At 41.8% G+C, this 22557-nt stretch overlaps 1 protein-coding gene across 1 annotated transcript in view; it reads right to left on the reverse strand.

The window, feature by feature from the left end:
• Positions 1-22557, reverse strand: part of CNTN5 (contactin 5) — a 1047172-nt gene that overhangs the window by 568185 nt on the left and 456430 nt on the right. Inside the window, exon 5 of the mRNA XM_045019421.1 lies at positions 18279-18408. Coding sequence (XP_044875356.1) covers positions 18279-18336 — 58 coding nt within the window. The 5' untranslated portion in view covers positions 18337-18408. The remainder of the gene's footprint in view (positions 1-18278; positions 18409-22557) is intronic.

Below are 22557 nucleotides of genomic sequence, written 5' to 3' on the forward strand. Positions count from 1 at the left end.
GATAAAGGACTACTTAATATGACAGTAGCCACATACTTAATATGACAGCGAGTGCATAGGGCTGTGAGTAAATACAATGAAACAGGCTAAAACTTCTTTCTGAGTGAAATAGAGTCTATGAAATAGAGTCAGTCACGCCAAACAGAAGAGCTAAAATCTAAGGAGAAATGTTCTCCAGCCTTGTCAGGAGTTTTCACACTATTGCATTTAATGGGAAAAGAGCCACCTATCAAAACACTCTACAGAGAAAAATAGCTACCAGTCATGGTGTAGTACAGAGCTAAATAAGCTCTGACTCCCACAGTTTTAGCACTGAGCAATATAAGCACATTTCATACGTTCAGACTAAGCAGATATTTACTTTTCAAACTATTTTCATTCAATTTAGAATCCAGTTTAGTTACACTATAGAGAGGAAATTGCTTTCACTAAACTGCTAGCAACAGTTATAAAAATGACCACTGTGAAGCTGACACGTACTTTTAAAATTTTTTGAATAGTTGTAGCTAGTGTATAGATAAAATACAGTGTATTTACTGATTAGCTGTTGATAAGATATTATAAATATGATCTCTTCACATTACCCAGCTGACGTGAAGCTGACACGTACTTTTAAAATTTTTTGAATAGTTGTAGCTAGTGTATAGATAAAATACAGTGTATTTACTGATTAGCTGTTGATAAGATATTATAAATATGATCTCTTCACATTACCCAGTACATATGCAACATGAATAAATGTTCTGCATTATTGTGTGACTTGGAGATTCATGCAAACGTAATCAAAATATAATCAGATCATGTCTTCCATTATTGGCTGGCCCCAGGAAGTATAACAGCCTAGCGCCTACAAATCTCTTACTTAGTTCAAGAGCTAGTGACCTATGTTTTTAGTGCTGAAGACCCAAGATTCAACCCTTAGTGACAATCAGTGTCTGCCTGCTTGTGGCCATGACTTGTGGGACAAACATGGAACCCTGTTGTTCCTTGCTGCAGAAGAACTCACTGAGCCTAGTAAATACCTAAAAGTTCACCTCCTAAGGCTTCTTTCACATATTACCACTAGGAAGTGTGAGAAAGTAGAAGGAATTAGTCTAGAAACGTGAAGGATCCAGGTGACTTTTTTCTCTACTGCTAACAGCATGGTTTCCTTTCACACTACTGAGTAGAAATCACCAGCAAGAAATAAAAATTAACAGGCTATTCTATACACATACTTGAAACAAGTTACCAGACTGCAGCTTTTGTCCCAGTTTCTCCTGGGGAATATTACCATGAATTGGGGGAGGGAAAGTACTACCTTTTTATGCCCCCTGGTCCATTGCAATCCAAAAAACCTGAATTGACTCTCACCAAGGTTTGAACTCAGCACCTTCAAGGTTAAAAGCATGAACCTCTGACAATTTGAGCTTAAAGATTAACTAAGAGGTCATGTGGACCATACAATAGAGGGGGACAGACCCACATTCTCATAGCATGGATTACAGCTACTGATCAATGGAGCTGATCTGTCTTTTTCTGCACCTGGTGCACAAGTAGGGAAGGCTACGCCAACAATTAAGAAACACTTTTCTTTAAAATAAGCAGTTGTATTTCCTTAATTTGCATTGACTATTAACTATTCCATGCCTGTATTAAGTACTCCACTGCCAATGGGATGTGTTGTGCTCTGCCTTATGCAGCATCTATTCCCTATGTGTCTATCGTATGAGTGGGAAGAGTAAAGGGGTTATGTCACGTATCAAGTTCCAAATGTTACTGCTTTTAGTGCTTCATATCAGGCAGGAGGGAACAGTACAAGTACATTTTGGGAAAAGAAAGCCATAATCACTTCACATAATTAATTACTTCTCCCCAGCAACAACTGTGACAATTACTCATTCCATAAAACTCTAATCACATTATGGTGACTTCTTGTGATAACTGCTTACTTCCCAACGTTGTGAATGACAACACTACAATATATTTATATATTTTGAAGAGGAAGTCTTCTGTCAGAGTGTCATCTTTTCTCCTCCAACTGGAGCACTTAGGAAAATGAGATATGCAGTACCGGAGGAAGAGACTAAAGATGTACTGTTGGCAGCCTGCAACCAGGCTATAAGGAACAGGCTTTATGAGGTAAACCAATGGTTCCTGAGGGCTGCTCAGAGCTGTATTGAGCTGAAATGCTACCTCCCATTGTGCTGTTCAGCTTCACTCCATTGGAATGAATGCTGGCTTTTTCCATTGCTGTTAAGAAAAGTTTGTCAGCCACTTTAACTGGCGGGGCTAACCTAGTCTACTGAAAGAAATACTAGGAAGCTATTCTACGCTACTGTAGGTTGTATCCAGTGTCTTTCTGTAGATTCCATTAATCCTTTGAAATTAATTTGGGATAAAAATGTAATGCACTGTAATGTATGAAAAGAAACAGATTGGTTGGCCTGCTCTGTGTGAGCACTGGGTAGAGTTGCCAAGAGTCCGGTTTTCATTCCCGGCCAATGGGAGCTGCAGGGGCAGCGCCTGTGGGTACAAGGGCAGCACGCAGAGCCTCCCTGGCCTCCCATTCACCTAGGAGCCACAGGGACCTGGCAGCCGCTTCCTGAGAGCTGCGGAAAGCGCCACTGGGACCCCGCATCCTGAACCCCCTCTCAGATCCCAGAGTCCCTCCCACACCCAAACTCCTTCCTGGAGCCCACATCCCACACCCCTTCCCCCCAGCACCCCAAGCCCCTGCTCCAGCCCTGAACCTCCTCCTGCACCCCAAACCCCTCGTCCCTGGCCCCACCCCAGAGCCCACACCCCTAGCTGGGGCCCTCACTACCTGCATCTTAACCTCGTTCCCCAGCCCTGAGCTCCCTCCTGCACCCCAAATTCCTCATCCCTGGCCCCACTCCAGAGCCCAGACCCCTAGCCAGAGCCCTCACCCTTGCACCCCAATCCCCTGCCACAGCCTGGAGATCCCTCCTATACCCCAAATCCCTCATCCCCAGACCCACCCCAGAGCCCACACCCCTAGTCAGATCTTTCACTCACATTCCTGCACCCCAACCTCCTGTCCCAGCCCAGAGCCTTCTCCCGCATCCTGAACCCCTCATTTCTGGCCCCACCTTGAGCCTGAACCTCCAGCCCAGAGCCCATACCAGCCCCACTTCCTCTGCCCGGATCCCTCTCCCTCATGCCTTGCCCCAGCCCAGAGCCTGCACCCCTAGCTGGAGCCCTCACCCCCATCTCATATCCCAAACCCCTGTTCCAGCCTAGTGAAAGTGAGAGATGTGGGGGGAGAGCGAGTGATGGAGGGAGGGGGGATGGAGTGAGCTGGGGCAGGGCCTTGGGAAGAGGCAGGGCAGGTGGCAATGCTGAGGTGTTTGGTTTTGTGCCATTAGAAAGCTGGCAACCCTAGCACTGGGAATACATGCTTCCACACACAATTACACCTCAATCCTGATCTGAAGGCACTGCATGTTTAAAGGTAAAGGAGCATGCCAGTCTCCTTGTCCCATTCAGTGCTGAGGATACCTATGGAGGTTGTTCTCATTGTATGCATTATGGACCAGGATTAGTTGGGTTTGGTCCTGCTTTGAGCAGGGGGTTGGACTAGATGACCTCCTGAGGTCCCTTCCAACCCTGAGATTCTATGATTCTATGATGTAGGCAATCTGACCAAGTAGTCAGAGTAGGAGTCAGGTATAGTGGGCAGAGCAGGTGTCTAGGTTGGGAAACAAAGCACCAGAGTCAACTGCCAGCTAGCAGAAGCAGGGGTGAAGTCAGAGTCAGAACCAGGAATCGAAGTTAAGGGTCAGAGTTGAGGTAAGATGCCAAACGCCAGAGCCAAAGGTCAAAGTAAGGGTCAGAAGTTGGCGGTCAGGGTTGGAGTCAGGAGTGGACATTTCAGATTGGAGGTGAGTTGTAAGGGCAGAAGAAGAGGCAAGGATCAAGCACAGAGCAGAAGCCTGGTTGGAACAGGCGTGAAGCCAGGAGTCAGGCAGGAGCCAGAAGTACAACAGGAACCAGCAACAGGGTTGGGTGCAGGAGGCAGGCACAAACAGGGTCCAATGTAGCCACAAGAGGAAACCACTTTGTTGCTTAGACAAACTTTCTGTTCCTCCTCTTGGCTTAAACAGAACAGTTGGACCAATCAGTGGAGCTGGGCAATCCACCAATTAGAGTTCCTGTGGGTGGTGCCTTGGCTGGAGCTATAACCCTAGTAGCTTCTTAGCCCACCCATTTCAGTAGCCATTGGGTGGAAGCCAGGAGGTGGCAATTGACTGGGGACCCCTTGGCCTGGGTTCAAGATGTAGGCATCAGATTGTGATACTTGTCACCCAGAGTAGACTGAGAGCAAGAAACAGGCTTCAGATGTTAAAAACAAGCAGTTATTGATAGCTACGAGGTTCTATATCTCTTAAACAATGCACCAAGCCAGTGTATCTTTAACTGTAGCATTTAGAGGGATACTCAACTACTGTAGATTAGAAGAAAAAGCTGGCAATATTTTAATCTGAACAGAAAATATCCTCCTGTTTCCAAGTATCTAGATTTTCAAACATTACTACTCTGTTTAGACATTTAAAAGGAGAAGACAAACCACTTTTAGTAATGTATGACACTTAAAAAAAAATTGTATGTAAAAAAGTTGCACTACAGTCTAATACATTAAACCTCTTGTTAGAATGTCTTTAATGCAAGTCTAAAAGTAGCTATAGGGTTTGTTTGTTTGTTTGCCATCACAGTCTTTAGCTGTGGAGGAGAGGCTGAGTATATTTTGCAATGTTTATTTAAAAATGCATTGTTTTAATTAACTAAAAAATTAAGACTAGAAAAATAAAAAATCTGAAATCTCTAAGATTAGGAAATTTCAAGACAGATTAAGAGGTGGTAAATTGTCTCTGCTAACACACTAGAATCGAAATGCCAGCAAATATCCATTTTCCAAACCTTGTGCATGTGCAAACCCCACTGATGTCTGTGGGAGTTTCTGTGCAATAAAGAAAGGATCTATCCTTCAATTAAGAATTGTTTAATTATATCTATTTCACTCCAGGTTAAGTCTGGACCTCTGACAATGCAGTGTCTACAGTTTCACTGTAAGAATAAATAGGGATGTAGTAGGGCCATGATCCTACAACACCCACCTTGAAGTCATTGGACTTACACCACTGTAAAAAACCACCTACGGCGGAGTAGTGTGAACTTACTACACGCAAGTACATTGTTTAACTATATCTTCTATAGTTATTTTTGGTTATATAAATTAGCATTAGGTTGATGATTACTATTACTACAAAAACGAAAATATTCACTAAATCATATAACTTTACAAGCAATGGAAAATGATGTATAAACATTGTACCTACACTACCTGTAGTAATAAACTATTTGTGGCACAGGAGATGGATCTTGCAAATGATAAGGGGACAATGAGGATGAAGCTGGACATTCAATTTTTTGTCAGAAGTGGCGGAATTGACAATAACAGCCCTGGGATGTGTGTGTTCCACTGTCCAGTGGGTATCACAAAACTAATGGGGGGAAGGAGGGGTATGTTCTGTCATACCCACCCCAGTCTGGCACTTGTCATGATGCTCCCCTTTTGCTTATATGCTTGGTAAGAGGGGGTTTTTTATGATGCCTACAGGTACTACAATTAGAAAATAAAAGAGCATGGCTTTGAACATATAGGACTTTTTTTAATTGATTGTAAATGGATGTGAGACATTTAAGGCCAATTTATAAAAACAAGTTGTTTTTTTTAACTAAAACAGCCCGCTAGACTCCTGACAAAAAGTTGACTGAAATGTATTGAATCTCTGACAACACACTACTCACCTTTCACTATGACCTTGATCCTGCAAGGTGCTGAGTGCTTTGGAAGCATGTGATTGATTTTAAAGCAACTACTAATGCTTAAAGTTAAGCCCTTGCTTACATGCTTTGCTAACCCCATGCTGGAGGGCCCAGCACCTTGTAGGATTAAGCCCTGTATATCACTATGTAAAAAGAAAACTACATATTACCGTGAACCAATAAAAAATACCTGCAAGAAAAAACAATCTGACTCAGCACACTAATTCTTTAGAAAATTTTTCCAATTCACCGGCTATAATTTTAAATATATTGAGCATACACTTTCCACCCATATTCCCCTAGGATTTTGAACTCTATTATCTTTTGATGGATTAATTTTAAAACTCACCAGGTATCTGACAACTGTAGACAACTTCTGCCTTTTTCCTCTCCATTCAGATAGAAATAATACAATGTGCAAAAATACAACAAATAAAATTCAGTAGAGAAGTACATTTTTTTTCTTGACCAGCTGCATATTGAACCCAGCAAAATGAACATGTGTCTGATTGTCTGTATTGGGCTCAGGCAGTGTGACAGACTTCTCCTGCGTTAGTATGGGCAGATGTCTGAAAATACTCTGCTTCAGGACAGCTTGCAGAGGGGTTAAAGCATGTTATCTCTTCTCTGCAGTAGGAGCAGCAGCAATACCAACAAGTTTAACATTGTCTGTCACCAGTTCTTATGTATATTTCTTTCTGGTTACGTTTTCCACCTGACCTTCCATATACCAGTTGCCAAAGAAGACGAAGTTCCCTGCTATTTGCTATATTGTCAACAAGGAAGACAGATAGTAATTGGATAAGCTTATCAATGACAGACATTCTCTTTTCAACAGTACATCACCCACTTGGCAGAGGAACAAACTCAGTGCTTAATTTGTGCCAAGGCTAGCCAGCGCTGAGCCCCGGCACATCTAGGCTTGGCAGGTCATAGCTCTAGCACTTCTGGTCTTGCTGTATCAGTTATGAATGTAAAAACTTGCCTGAGCCCCAGCACCAAATTGCTTGAGCCCTGGCACCTCTTTCATTACAAATTAAGCACTGAACAAGTTTAAACAAACCATCAGCTGTGGCATAGAATGGACTTGATGAAATAGGTGATGGGAAGAAAAATAGCCCAGGCCTATCAAGTGTCATTCATCTTTTACATGATTTGGCTAATGCGTTTATGAACCTTTAGGCTATGAACTTTAATGCTGGCAGTTGCTGAAATTCTGAAAGTAACATATTGAGCAGGCTTGGGAAATATTTGGAGGCCAATAGTAATGCTCCCAGTTAGCTATGCTAGAAGCCTCCAGCTAGCCAGATGGAGAGTGAGGGATATTTTAAGAGAAGAGAACAGCTCAGCTGAACAGCAGCTGTAGATCAAAAATTTAGGCTGTACATTGAAACTTGCCTTAGTACTACGTGTGCTTACTGCTTAGAGGCACTTTTGTAAGTGCCCCTCAGTGTTGTGTAGTAGCTGAAAAACTGTTCAGAAAAATCCAATAGTTTCTGATTTGGAGCTTGCTACTGAGGGATAAAGCACAGATGCCACAGACATGGACCCTTCATATAAGTTAAAAGCTGTGACTGGCATTTTGGAGTTTTCTCACTTTACTGAATGGGCATTGCCCCGAGTTAGCCAGGGCAGATCCTCCACTTCTTTAGCCTTGCAGGTCTCCAGCCACAATGTTGTGCTATCATGAATTATGAAATGCTCCACATTGGGTCTCTCTGTAGCCCAGTCCACATGCAGCAGGCAAAATCATGATCTGGACACACTGGAGAAATGGTCTGAAGTAAATAGGATGAAATTCAATATGGACAAATGCAAAGCACTCCACTTAGGAAGGAACAATCTGTTGCACACATACAAAATGGGAAATGACTGCCTAGCAAGGAGCACTGCGGAAAGGGATCCGGGGTCATAGTGGACCACAATCTAAACATGAGGCAAGAGTATAAGACGGTTGCAAAAAAAGTGAACATCATTCTGGAATGTATTAGCAGGAGTGTTGTAAGCAAGGCACTAGAAGTAATTCTTCTGCTCCACCCAGCACTGATTAGGTCTTAACTGGAGTATTGCGTCCAGTTCTGGGTGCCATATTTCAGGAAAGATGTGGACAAATTGGAGAAACTCCAGAGAAAAGCAACAAAAATTATGAAAGGTCTAAAGACATGACCTGCAAAAGAAGATTGAAAAATTTGGGTTTGTTTACTCTGGAGAAGGGAAGACTGAGGGGGGGACATGATAACAGCTTCATGTATATAAAAAGTTTGTCAGAAGCAGCAAGGTAAATTGTTCTGGTTAAGCTCTGAGGATAGGACAAGCAGCAATGGCCTTATATTGCAGCAAAGGAGGTTTAGCTTGGAGGGATAGCTCAGTGGTTTGAGCAATGGCCTGCTAAACCCAGCATTATGAGTTCAATCCTTGAGGGGGCCACTTAGGGATCTGAGGCAAAAATTGGTCCTGCTAGTGAAAGCAGGGGGCTGGACTCGATGACCTTTCAAGGTCCCTTCCAGTTCTAGGAGATTGGTATAGCTCCAATTATTATTTATATTTATTTTATTTACGAAAAATTTCCTAACTGTCAGGGTGGTTAAGCACTGGAATAAATTGGCTAGGGAGGTTGTGGAATCTCCATCATTAGAGATTTTTAAAGGCAGGTTAGACAAACACCTGGCAGTGATGATAGATAATACGTAATCCTACCATGAGTGCAGGGGACTGGACTAGAAGACCTCTCGAGGTCCCTTCCAGTCCTAAATTCTATGCCCTAATTAGGACAAGGGACCAAAAAAGACATGGGGGATATATGGTAGATCAAGAAAGAGAAACTCATGCAAATGGCATTCATTGTGTTATCCCGTCATTAGCATTTCTTTACACTTTGAAGCATGTTGACACAAGTTGTAATAATTATAGAAAAGAATGGCAGGGTATCATAGTCTCAAACCAGCTTCTTTCAATGGTGTCTGGTATATGCAAATAAAAGCCTACTGATTCTATTAACCCAGTGCTGATTAGGTATAATTTGATGTGGTTTTTGTTTTGTTTTTACAAACATTTCTCAGTTTAGTTAAACACAAGGAGACGTGCACATTTAATTTATTCCAAGGTTAGGTAGCACTAATTTAAAGTTATGTTCAGCATATTCAATTTCAGCTTGTCTGAACTACCAAGGCAACTGAATGTTAACAATTCCAATAAAAAAGAGATGCTTTGCTTAGTTATCTGTAGTATGAGCCAAAAATAAGTCAATATACCTGTGTGTGTATACACACACACACACACACACACACACACACCAGATTATTAAAAGAATGGATAGTAAAACAATCCCATAATTTCCCTTCTCACCCCCCTACAATGCACATGCCCCAAAGATGCTGCAAGACATCGCTGTAGGAAAAACTATTGGAGTTTGCAGGGTATGATGTAATAGGAAGTCCACCAAACTAGTCAGAGAATCAAATGTTAAGTGTAAGAAATTTTACCTTGTTCTAGGCTTTTCCGTTAATAAAAAAGATAAACAAACCTTCACACCTGTTTGGTAATGCCAATTACACAATGCCTACATACACACATGTGCTTTTATAATTAGAATTTCATCTAAAAAAACGTAACCAAGACCATACAGAACAAAATTTCTGAATCATTTGCTGTAGGTTTAAATGGGCCCTTCTAAACTGGCTTTGAGCTCTAATCTAGTTTATCAGTTATCAAAGCCTCCCTGAGCTCAAAGCCAGGAACGGGCTAGTCCAGTCCTTGTTGGTCTATTATCTTACAGTTCACAATCTCTATATTGCAATTGCTCACAAAAAGAGGGTTTTATAGTTTTCCTATATCCTTGGCCCAGATGCAATGCAGTCCTCAAGTGAAACTAGTCCCCTAATCTTTCCTCACCACCAATTTAGCTTGAAAAAATAATCTGTAGTAATAAAAGAAACCACAACACAGTAATAACTCCCAGCACCTGCAGCAACTTCATCTCCTTTTCATGACAGAAAGGAATTCCTAATGCCCAGCCACTGTCTCAAGGTAAATCAGGCTGATCCACAAGCCCCATGGTTCATCTATATCTCCTCAGTAAATCCAACTGGCAATCGTTGATAGTGCCCATTATGTCTAAGCATCATGCCATTAGAACATACACTATACATGACTGACTGGCTACATTGGAATGTCAACTTCATTACATACTTAAAGGCTCACGTAGCACGTATTGTACATCTCACAAAATATCATGGTTTTACAGAACATAAAGCATAGGACGCAGTGTGAATGTAATTAAGATTGTAAAACACTTTCCATCATTTAAAAGGAAGCTTCAATGCCCTCCAACCATCATCATATTCTGCAAAGAAGATCCATTCTGTCTGAAATGTTATACATGTGGTCTCTTGCCAAAGAAAACCTTTTATTCTTGCAAAGTTTTAAGTGGTTCAGAGAAACTGTTTATGCCAGATAACTTTTTTTAGAAGAACTGATATCTCTTTTGGAAATGCAACTATTTTTTGCCATTGCAGATTTCAAAATCAGCTTTGATCTGGGAATTCTATATGTATTAACATTCACTCATACCTGGCAAGAACTAGTGCATATTGAACTATGCTCGTGGATAACTCATAAGCCACTTGTTACAAAAAACAGGAGTTTTGGGTGCTTTGTAAACTCTCAGATGATTGTAGCTTACATTAGGATTCTTGCATATTTAACAAGTCACACAGGCTTGCATTGCCTTATTTATTTTTAAATTTCATTATCTTCTGCTCTTGCTTTTCCACCTACAAATAACTTTCCCCATTGCCCAGAAACATATTTAGTGCATTTATGCACACAGAAGACATGCAGTCTCTATATTCATATTAGGATGCCTCCCCTCAACAGTGCAAAGTCAATGCAATAACTCAACTTTTTTTCCTGAAGGAATACTATCATTGCCTGGTGACATAATGGTTAATTACTGAATCTGAATATGGCCAGAAATAATAGGAATTGAACGCCTTTTATCTTAGTGCATCCCTTTATCTTAGTGCATCAACATCCACATCTATTACCTTACCTTTGGAAAAATGTGCAGATGAGAATATTGAAAATAAAATTCTAAAGCACCTAACTTAGTAGTTTGAACAAAATCAATAGCAGAAAGTATTTTCAGCAGCAAACATACTTCAGTGACTGCAATGACATGACATAGCAGCTGTAATTGCAGAATTATATGATCAAATGTCAAAAGGAACACAGACTGCACATTATTAGAATTATAACTTACTTTGACAATCTGATCCTATCAGGTTCGAATCCAATGTTATCATATCAGGTTAATTTAAGATCTTGTGGTATTAAGTTTTCAGATGAGATGTGATTTAAGTAGCACCTGAAGATGCTGCAGTTATTGTGACAATTATCTAACGCATTTGAGAGAAACAGACATGTTGCTCTAAATAATTTATAACAATATATGAAAAATGGTTTTGAAGTAAAAATGATTTATTTACTGAATTCTAACCTGCCACATAATATGGAATAATCCTTAAACAACCGAGAATAATAATAGACTGGGATTTAGTTAACAAATTAGAGATGGAAGAACAAGAGCGTTTTGAATACCTGGCAGGAAAAAAATATTGAATAAAAGAAGAGAGAGAATAGGTATTTCAATTAAATATAATGTCTTGTTGATTGGCAAGTGCTTTCAGGGTGTTATTCTTTAGCCAAATTAATATTCAGTATAAACTGGAATATTTCAAACTCCGTTCAAGACTTTTTGAATCAATGTTTGACATTTATCTTTGCATATATTTTAAATGTTTTTTAATCTCCTTAGTTTCATATTTATCTGAACAGGGAATCAGTGAGATTACTTCCTTAATTGTGTTTAAATTTACTTCAGAGCACTTATAATGGAATGGTATAATCTGGGACAGTTGTCAGCATTAAAAAGTTGGAAATGACCATGGTGTCTAATGTCCCAGTCTTGCACTTGACTGTGTCCAGTTGACCCCATTATCTGTGTATACGCTCATCCTGCTGCAGGATCAGGGACACAGACTCAGTGATTTCCCTACACCCCCCCTGAATTTTCCCAATACCCCCCCCCCCCAGTTTTGTGAGCTAGTTACATAGCAATTTAGTGACTGTTTGGAAATCTGAATTTAAACTGAAACATTAATACACACTTTAAAAGCTTATACAGTATATGATAAAATATGTGTATCTGAAAAAGTATAATTCCTTATATAGTTGTTTTTTATGATGTCAGTGCATTCATTTCGGTGATGTTGGCCAACCTAATAATTTCAAATGATGATTTGTAAGCAAAGTCTAAATGAGTTCTCCCTGACAGCTAGTGATGAGCTGGGGGCTAAGGCTTCAGGGCCAGATTATATTTACATTCACACCTAATCTACCTAGGTATCCAGCAAACAGAGCTGTGTTGTCCAAGTGATAGATTTCGGCTGGGGTTGGGTTACAAACCACCCCCCGTGAATTTTCCCAATACCACCCCGCCCCAGTTTTGTGAGCTAGTTACATAGCAATTTAGTGACTGTTTGGAAATCTGAATTTAAACTGAAACATTAATACACACTTTAAAAGCTTATACAGTATATGATAAAATATGTGTATCTGAAAAAGTATAATTCCTTATACAGTTGTTTTTTATGATGTCAGTGCATTCATTTCGGTGATGTTGGCCAACCTAATAATTTCAAATGATGATTTGTAAGCAAAGTCTAAATGAGTTCTCCCTGACAGCTAGTGATGAGCTGGGGGCTAAGGCTTCAGGGCCAGATTATATTTACATTCACACCTAATCTACCTAGATATCCAGCAAACAGAGCTGTGTTGTCCAAGTGATAGATTTCGGCTGGGGTTGGGTTACAAACCACTTGAATGTGGGGGGAAGGGGGGGATGAAATGTTGTTCTTATTGTATGAGTAAAGGGCAGTAGAACTGTACTTAGCCTGTGATGATCTGAAGGCATCAAGAGAGAGGGTGGGGACCTGTCCCTCTCCACTGTTTAAAGACGGAGCTGATTAGGCTCCATAGATAGTCTTTTGTTCTGTTAAGTGATCGCTTGCATCCGAAGAAGTGGGTATTCACCCACGAAAGCTCATGCTGCAAAACATCTGTTAGTCTATAAGGTGCCACAGGATTCTTTGCTGCTACTGCAGCTGAAATCACTGACAATCAGGTCTAAGTGCTTAGTCCTGTTGTGGGGACAGTGTTCCTGTGGGGACAGTGTTTTTGTGTAAGAGACAGCCCAGACTGCACTAGCAGTGAGGTTCCCGCACTGAGAGCTCAGCTGAAATCACTGAGAGCTGGGTGGAACCTCAAGAGACCAACTCGCAGAGGTCACAGTGGTAGGTGACAGCAGAAGGTGACTGTGCAGGGCCATTGGCAACAGAGTGGTGGAGTGAACGGTGGCACAACGAACAGCTGTGGCCAGAGCAAACTGTGCCTTTTTGTCCCCCACTTGGAAGGTGTACTCACGTGAAAGCACCTCTGAACTCTGAGTCTCCACTGACCAAGGACAACACCGGTGAGTGGAGTGCAGTTGAGGGAAAAGTGAGGGGCATGTTAAACAAACATTTGTTTGTTGGACTATATTTTAGTCACTTTGCTCCAGAATGCTAGATTTGTGACTGGGAATGGAAACTTATATAAATATGTTTCCCAGTAGGCCAAGATTTTTAAAATGCAATATTTGCCAAGGTTGTTATCTCACATTGTTGTGTCTTGGGAGGTCATTATGTTGGGGAGTTTCTGTACTAAACATTTTTATTATAATTAATTTTTACATAAGAATGGTCATACTGGGTCAGACCCATGGTCCATATAGCCCAGTACCCTGTCTTACAACAGTGGTCAAGGCCAGGTGCTTCAGAGGGAATGAATAGAACAGGTAATCATCAAGTGATCCATCCCCTGTTGCCCATTCCCAGCTTCTGGCAAACAGGCTAGGGACACTCAGAGCATGGCATTGCATCCCTCCCCATCCTGGCTAATAGCCACTGATGGACCTGTTTTCCAGGAATTTATCTAGTTCTTTTTAAAATCCTGTTATAGTTTTGGTCTTCACAGCATCCCCTGGCAAAGAGTTCCCTGGGTTGACTTTATATTGTGTGAAGAAATACTTCCTTTTGTTTTTTTTAAATCTGCTGCCTATTAATTTCTTTGGGTGACTGCTAGTTCTTGTGTTATGTGAAGGATTAAATAAAATTTCCTTATTCACTTTCTTTGCACCAGTCAAGATTTTGTAGACCTCTATCATATCCCCATTAGTCATCTCTTTTCTAAGCTGAAAATTCCCAGTCACTTTAATCTCTCCTCCTGTTTCATACCCCTCATCATTTTAGTTGCCCATCTCTGTACCTTTTCCAATTCCAATATATATATTTTTAGGATGGGTGACCAGATCTACACACACTATTCAAGGTGTGCACGTACCATGGATTTATACAGAGGCAATATGATATTTTCTGTCTTATTATCTATCCCTTTCTTAATGATTCCCAACATTGTTTGCTTTTGTGACTGTTGCTGCACATGGAGTGGATGTTTTCAGAGAACTATCCACAATGACTCCAAGATCTCTTCCTTGAGTGTTAACAGCTAATTCAGATGCCATCATTTTATATGTATAGTTGAGATTGCTTTCCAATGTGCATTACTTTCCATTTATCAACATTGAATTTAATTTGCCATTTTGTTGCCCACTCACCCAGTTTTGTGAGATCCCTTTGTAGCTCTTCGCAGTCTGCCTGGGACTTAACTATCTTTAATAGTTTTGTATCATCTGCAAATTTTGCCACCTCACTGTTTGCCCATTTTTCCAGACGAATATGTTGAATAGGACTGGTCCCAGTACTGACCCCTCAAGGATACCACTATTTATCTCTCTCCATTCTGAAAACTGATAATTTATTCCTACCCTTTGTTTCCCATCTTTTAACCAGTTACTGATCCATGAGAGGATCTTCCCTCTTACCCCATGATGGCTTACTTTTCAAAAGTCAATTTAAATTAAATACTTTTTTTAAAATTATATATTTTTTTAGAAATCTATATCTGTTATATGTTTTGGTGTAACTTGCATTATTCTTATGTTAAATTTGCATAATCCTAACAAAACATTTACTTTATTCATATCTCTTTTATATATCTCATTGGTCCTGACACCCCCCCTGTAAATTCGAACACCCCCCCCTAATTTCAATTCCTGGGGAAACCACTGCACAGACTCCACTGTGAAATATTATGCCAAATATTGGCTTTTTAATTGTGAATTTCATATAAGTTCCAAAGCTGAAGATACAATGCTTAAATCAGAGATTCTTGTTTCTAATTATTGATTATTGATTTCCAAAGAGTGCTCTGAACTTTGTATTTACAAACTGTCTATAATGTTTATAGTAAAAACAAATATAAAAATCAAAGTGAAGTTTTCCATTTAAGAAAATTAAAGTTAATTAACTAGACTATATCTATAACAGAGCAGTGGTTTTCAACCAGGAATACATGTACCCTTTGGGTACAAAGAGGTCTTCCGGGGAGTACATCAACTTATCTAGATATTTGCCTAGTTTTACAACAAGCTACATAAAAAAACACTAGTGAAATCAGTACAAGCTAAAATTTCATACACACAATGACTTGTTTATACTGTTCTATATAACATATCAGTGGTTCTCAAACTATGGATCACTGGAGCCAGTGTTAAACTTGCTGGGGCCCAGGGCAGAAAGTCAATGCCTGAGCCCCACTGAGCAGGCCCAAAGCCAAAACCTACATTTTTAAGTGCGGTGAAACCTGGGGTACGCAAGACAAATCAGAGTCCCGAAGGAGTACAGTTGTCTGGAAAGGTTGAAAACCATTGCAACAGAGGACTACTCTTGGAATCACTGGAGTACAAACATTACTTTCTAAACACTGACAATGTGTTATAGAGGACACAGAAATAAAGACAGTCCCATTTTCTAAAAAAGAGTTTACAATCTGTACTGGGAAACCCAGGACAGGAAAGACTTTATCTGTATTGTTTACACACACACAAACAATATTCTCCCACCTCCTCCCCTCGATATACATATGTAAGCAGAGTCAGGATGAGCCCCACCCTGACATCTGGTGGTAAATTATGGGGAGTGCAGAACGAAGTTTAAAGTGTTGCATTGGTATTTCGGTTATTTGCATGGGCACTCCCATCCCTTAGCATACCGCAAAGCAGCATGGGATGGTTATTTTCACAGCTGTGAGAGCCCCAATTTCGTTGTTATTGGGGCAGGAGGAATGAAATGTTGTCACCCTGATTGGGTAAATGGGGAACTACAAAATTGTCTTGTGATGGGGGGTTTCATTGTCAGCTGGATAGCGCTTGCTAGATGGGGCACATGGGTTCCAAAACCCATTGAAAAGAGAGAGGCTGGGGACAGAGATCTGTACTGAGTGGTGCAGGCTTCTTGTGTGAGCCAGAAGCACCAGTCCCACTGGTGCCTCTCTCCACTGTGGAATGTCAGAGTTAATTTTTGATTCCCTTAAGAATCTAGATACAGGTTACTGAGCTGAACTCACTGGGGCTCCCCTACTATGAGCTGGAATCACTAAGAGCTGAAATCACTGAAGAGCTGGACTTGCTGAGAGCACTGAGTACTGTGCTTATGAGTGGGGGAGCCTGAAGCAATACCGTGGAGCAGAGCAGCTGGCAGAGCGGAGTGAAGCAGTTTGTGCAGCCACTGGGTGAGTGGAGCTGAGCAGCTCGTGAGGACGGCTAGAGTGGCTCACAGGACAGCTGGTGGGCCAGAGCAGCTGGCAGAGCGGAGCAGCCCACAGAGCAAGCGGAGCTGAGCTGTTTGCGGGGACGACTAGTGGAAGCAGAACCCCACGAAGAGGCAGGGCAGTTGGCCCCGAACCCACGTAAGGTGCCCCTTTCTACCCAGGCTGGGGAGGGGGACCTCTGCAGAGAGACTCTTGAACTCTGGGGCTGCACTGACCCAGGACAGAGACTTTTGGATTGTGGGACTTTTGGGACTGTGGGTAATTTGGGGGTTGCTGGACTCAAGGGCCCCAAGAGAAGGACACGGCCCAATTTGCTGGGGTGGGTCTTTGCTCACGGTTTGACCTATGAACTCTAGTTGAGGTATTTTCCCAGTTTAATGCTTGTTGTTTATCTCATGTAATTAAACCTTTTCTGCTACACCAAGAGTCTGTGCTTGCGAGAGGGGAAGTATTGCCTCCTCGAGGCGCCCAGGGGTGTGTGTAAGATTTTCCCAGGTCACTGGGTGGGGGCTCGAGCTGGTTTGCATTATGTTGTGGGGGAAGGGACCCCTATGTATTGAACCCGGCCCTTGCTGCTATTGTTTTGGCCCGGCAGAAGGGTTACACATATACAAACATATTCTGGTCTACTGCACTCAAAACGCATAATCAACCTATCTTATTTTACTTACTATTATTGCTAACTGACTTCTTGCAGGTATCATGGAATAAAAGTTTTTGGGGAGATCTGAATGAGAAGAGAGTGGCATGGTGAACTAGCATAGGGTAAAAGGGAAAGCACTGAAAAAGGCAGAGAGCTAGCAGTACCAGGAAGAAATGAACGGGATATCAAGGTTAGGACATTTTTGTGGAGTTGTGCAAGGACTTATAATTCCAGAACATAAGGCCTGATCCTATTTGTGAAAAATGTGATATCAGAGCTAGATATTATTATTATCCCAAAGCTAGAAGGACAACTTGTAAAAAGAAGCATTTCTCACATAAGGATCCAACCAATAATATTTAGACTGTTTCAGCTTTGGTTATTGTAAATGAAGGCAGATAAATAAAAATACTTTAAAAAAAATCAATTTATGGAAACTGGGAAGATGAAAGAAGATAAAGCTAGGGGCAGATGAAAGATCAATTGTGGTTAGCATAATATCAAATTACAGGAATCCCCAGATGGAAAGATTAAATGATTATCAAGTATAAAGCAACACAGTTTGTTTACTTTAAAAAATAATACTAAGTTAAAGAAGCCAAGGGAAAAAAGCTCAAAGGAATACTGTTGCAGGCAAAACCAGAATCATTAGTGCATATCAATATAACACACATCATTTTAGAAAGAAAAGTCAACTCCATAATTTGTTTCCAGATACAGAACATGGTAAGATTTTGAGAATTTCACAGCCTAGAATCACCAAACAATGCTGCAGTTATTAGCCCTTTCAATGCAGTTTGCTAGATCAATTATTTCCCAAGCAGATTTTTCTTTCTGAAGCTGTAAAAATTAGGATATTCTTTTGTGATTGGACAAGCGACTAACTCTTCCATTCTTCCTTACAAATTAAAAGTAAAATTGGTTAAATGCTAATTGACATGGTTTGTTCATTTTTCTTTGCAGTAATTTTGCTTTTATATTTCCATTTTCTACTTGTCAGGAATTCTTAAACAGTAACACAAGTTTTTGGTTTTCTTACCTGAAAGACACCCAGTGAGTGATAGAAACAGAATCAGTCTCCATGAAGACCACATCATTGGTCACAAAGGTCTTGAGTCCCTGTTTGTGTGATTGTTAGCAGCTTTGACGTTTCTTCATTAAAGCTCAATCTAAGGAGATAGAAGACAAAGTCTCTGTTAGGAGAAGTAAAAACATATCACAAAAATATGATAGGCTATTCAAAAGAACCCCTAGATCCTAGTGCAATCCCAAGAGCTCATAACGTAAAGTGGGAGGTGACATTTTGAAAGGGAGGTATTTTGAGAGATTCTCAACAAAAATATAGTGTAGCACAGTACCTACCTATGTTAAGAGCTAAATTGCGAATGCCACTGTTTAGCTGCACTGGAGATTAAGAAGCCCTAGTTCTTCACCCCAAAGGCAGAGGTGTGTCAGGGCCTTACATTCCTGTTCCTCCTGGAGCCCAGAGTTAGAAGTGCACACTGCACATTTCATCAGCAGGTGTAACTAAATGCAGCTGAATATTTTCCCCCAGTGTCCTTGAAGCAATCACTTGGTATTTTCTAGAGGTGGGTGAAATAGTTGCAAAGAACAACTAGTTTACCAAATTCAACCACTTCCACTGCTTGCAAATTGTGCCAAAATAGGTTGCAATCCCCACTAATTTTTCACTGTTTGAAATCTCATGGTGGATGTTTAATACAACCACAATTTATAGAAAATAAACTCTTTTTATTTACCTTATCCTCCCAAGCTGACACCCATCCCATTTTTTTGTCAATCGCACCCAACTGTTAAGTCTTGTCTAATACCTAGTTTGGGAGATTTCTTGCGAAGAAACTCTTCTTGCTTACAGGACCAATCTCTAATTATGGTTCCTAGATACTACTGTAACAATTACAAATTTATTAACAGATTGAAACTGTTATATCCTTGGGGCAGCCGGTGTAGGAAGCAATCACTTGAGGCCAGAGAGCAGGCAGCTAACCAAAACCTCCATTTTCTTTACATATATACAGAGAGCTCCTCAGCCGGTTGAAACCGGTTGAGCTAACCCATAATAATCTAACTCAGTTGCCATAGCAACAAAACCATGACAACCAAATACACAACATATTCCTCCCCCCCTAATAAGAACATCCCCTAAATAAAACACACACTAGACTAGAGAAGGAGGGTAGACTGCCTCCATTCCCGGCTAAACCCTGGGGATTATTTTGCCCCATAACCGTGGGTTCGCCCTAGCTAAAGATCCAGCCGATGAGGAGGCCTTCTGTCTCTAGGTGGATTACGGCGAACTACTGGTGTTATTGCACCCGAAAGCACTAGGGGCTCAGGGTCCGCAGCACGAACAGGTGAGGAGGTGGTATCAGCTCGTGCTGGGCAAAGGGGTATCTCAGCCGCCGGCAGTAATGGAGGAGAACAGTCAGAAACAGGTGACTCGTGATTCGATCCCTCACCAGAAGAGGTGAAGTCAGACCCCTCAACTGCAGATGGGTCCTGAGGACTGGCATGACCTGGCAACAGCTGATCTACATGTCGCCGCCAGGTAAGATTCTCTGCAGTCTGGACTGTGTAGGAAACAGGTCCTGTTTGAGTGATGACTGTGGCCGGAACCCATTTAGCTCTGGAAGTATAATTCCGAGCCAAAACTGGCTGTCCCGGGCAAAAGGTTCGGTCTTTTGCTCTGGGTGCCCGTCTGATGACTTGATATTGCTGCTGATGTTGCACAATTTGTCGGGGTTCAGAAGGTTTCAGCAGATCAAAGCAAGTGCGCAGCTGTCGTCCCATCATTAGAAAGGCCGGAGATGCGTGGGTCGTAGCATGAGGTGTGTTTCTGTAGGAAAGTAAAAAGGTATCCAGACGCTTTTGAATGGAGTGTTGTCCCCTTGCTGATTTCAAAGCGTTTTTCATTGTCTGCACAAATCTTTCAGCTAATCCGTTGGTGGATGGATGATATGGTGCTGACGTGATGTGGTGTATCCCATTTGCTTTCATAAAATTTTGAAACTCCTGAGAAACGAACTGCGGTCCGTTGTCGCTCACAAGTTGTTCTGGCAGACCAAAACGACTAAAGAGTCCTCGTAGTTTTTGGATAGTACTCTCTGCAGAAGTGGACTGCATTATAGAGACTTCTGGCCATTTAGAATGGGCATCTATTGCCACCAAGAACATGCTTCCTTCAAGGGGGCCAGCAAAGTCAACGTGAATACGTTGCCACGGGTTTTCAGGCCAGTCCCATGGGTGTAGGGGTGCCCACTGGGGTGCATTCCTCACACCCTGACATGACATACAAGCTTTTGCCTTCTCTTCAATAGCGCTGTCCAGTCCAGGCCACCAAAAATAGCTTTGTGCAATTTCCTTCATGCGCACTATTCCACAGTGACCGGAATGTAGCTGTTCTAACATCTGTGATCTCAGTGGTGGTGGAATAATGACATGTCTCCCCCACAACAAACAACCAGATTGGACTGATAACTCCGTCCGCTTCGACATGTAGGGAACAAGGTCGGATGAGACCGGAGAGGTTTGTCGAGATGTTCCATGCATCACCAGGTCCATAACGTGGGACAATACTGGGTCAACGCGAGTTGCCTTCTTTATCTGAGTAGCAGTGATGGGTGTATTCTCTACCTGTTAAAAGTAGAAGATTTCCTTGTGGGCACTATCTTGGTGTTTGACCGGCAAAGGCAACCTTGAGAGGCCATCTGCATTGCCGTGTAGAGTGGATTTCCGATATTTGATTTCATATGTGTGTGCTGAAAGTAACAATGCCCAACGTTGCATACGACTAGCAGCTAATGGGGGAATGCCTGTGTAAGATCCAAAAATTGATGTCAGAGGTCGATGGTCTGTGAGAAGAGTAAATTTTCGCCCAAACAGGTACTGATGAAACTTCCGAATTCCAAAAACAATTCCTAATGCCTCACGTTCGATTTGGGCGTAGTTAGTTTCTGCTTTGCTTAGAGTGCGTGAAGCAAAAGCAATAGGTCTCTCTTCTCCTGAAGGCATAATATGTGACACGACTGCTCCCACTCCATAAGGGGAGGCATCGCAGGCCAATTGCAGTGGTAAGGATGGATCAAAGTGCGTTAGAACTTCAGAATTTAGCAATGCATCCTTAGCTTTGTTAAACGCAACATCACAGGCTTCAGTCCACTTCCAGGCCTTGTTCTGCCCAAGGAGCTCATGAAGTGGTTTTAGCAGTGTGGCTAACTGTGAGATGAACTTTCCATAATAGTTCAGGAGTCCTAGAAACGAGCGCAGCTGGCTTACATTTCGAGGTGGGGGAGCCTCCACAATAGCTTTAACTTTTGCAGGGGCCTTATGAAGACCTGCAGAATCGATGATGTGTCCCAAATATTCAACAGAGGGCTTGAAGAATTCACACTTGTCTTTGCGAACTCGTAGGCCATACTCTTCCAGTCTTTGTAGGGTAGCCTCTAAATTCTTTAAGTGATCCTCTTCATTTCTTCCAGTGACCAGGATATCATCCAGATAGCACTGAACTCCTGACAAGCCACACAAGATCTGGTCCATAGCCCTCTGGAACAGGGCGGGAGCAGATGTTATTCCGAAGGGTAGACGACAGTATCGATAAAGCCCCTTATGAGTCACAATAGTCAACAGCTCTTGGGACTTTTCATCGACGTGCATCTGTAAATATGCTTGACTCAGATCAATCTTACTGAACTTTTGTCCCCCAGCCAGGCCTGCGAAGAGGTCATCGATGCGGGGAAGCGGGTATTGCTCTGCACACAACACTGGGTTGACAGTGACTTTAAAATCACCGCAAATCCGGAGAGAGCCATCTTTCTTCACGATTGGAACGATAGGAGTGGCCCATGAGCTATGGGTAACTGGTATTAGGACTCCATTGGTGACCAGGCGCTCCAGGTCTGCTTCAACTTTTGGCCTGATGGCATATGGCACAGTTCGGGCTTTCAGATATTTTGGTGGACTGCCAGGTTTAATGTTCAATGTCACAGTGATTCCCTTCATACTTCCCAAATCATCTCCAAAAACAGCAGCATGTTTCCTTAGTATAGGGGTTAGACTGGTTTCTTCTTTAGTCATCCGGTGCACTTCTGCCCAGTTCAGTTGAATCTTCCCAAGCCAAGACCTACCCATTAAGGCTGGGTAGTTACCTCTCACCACAAACAGTGGCAATTTAGCCACCTGTCCATTGAGCTCCACCTTAACATCAATAGTGCCCAGCATAGGCACAGCTTCTCCCGTATACGTCTTCAGAACAGTTTTTGTTGCCTTAAGCGGAAGATGCTGTAGCTTTTCTTTAT

Source organism: Mauremys mutica, chromosome 1 (genome assembly GCF_020497125.1).
Source record: "Mauremys mutica isolate MM-2020 ecotype Southern chromosome 1, ASM2049712v1, whole genome shotgun sequence".
NCBI classification, from domain to species: Eukaryota; Metazoa; Chordata; order Testudines; family Geoemydidae; genus Mauremys; species Mauremys mutica.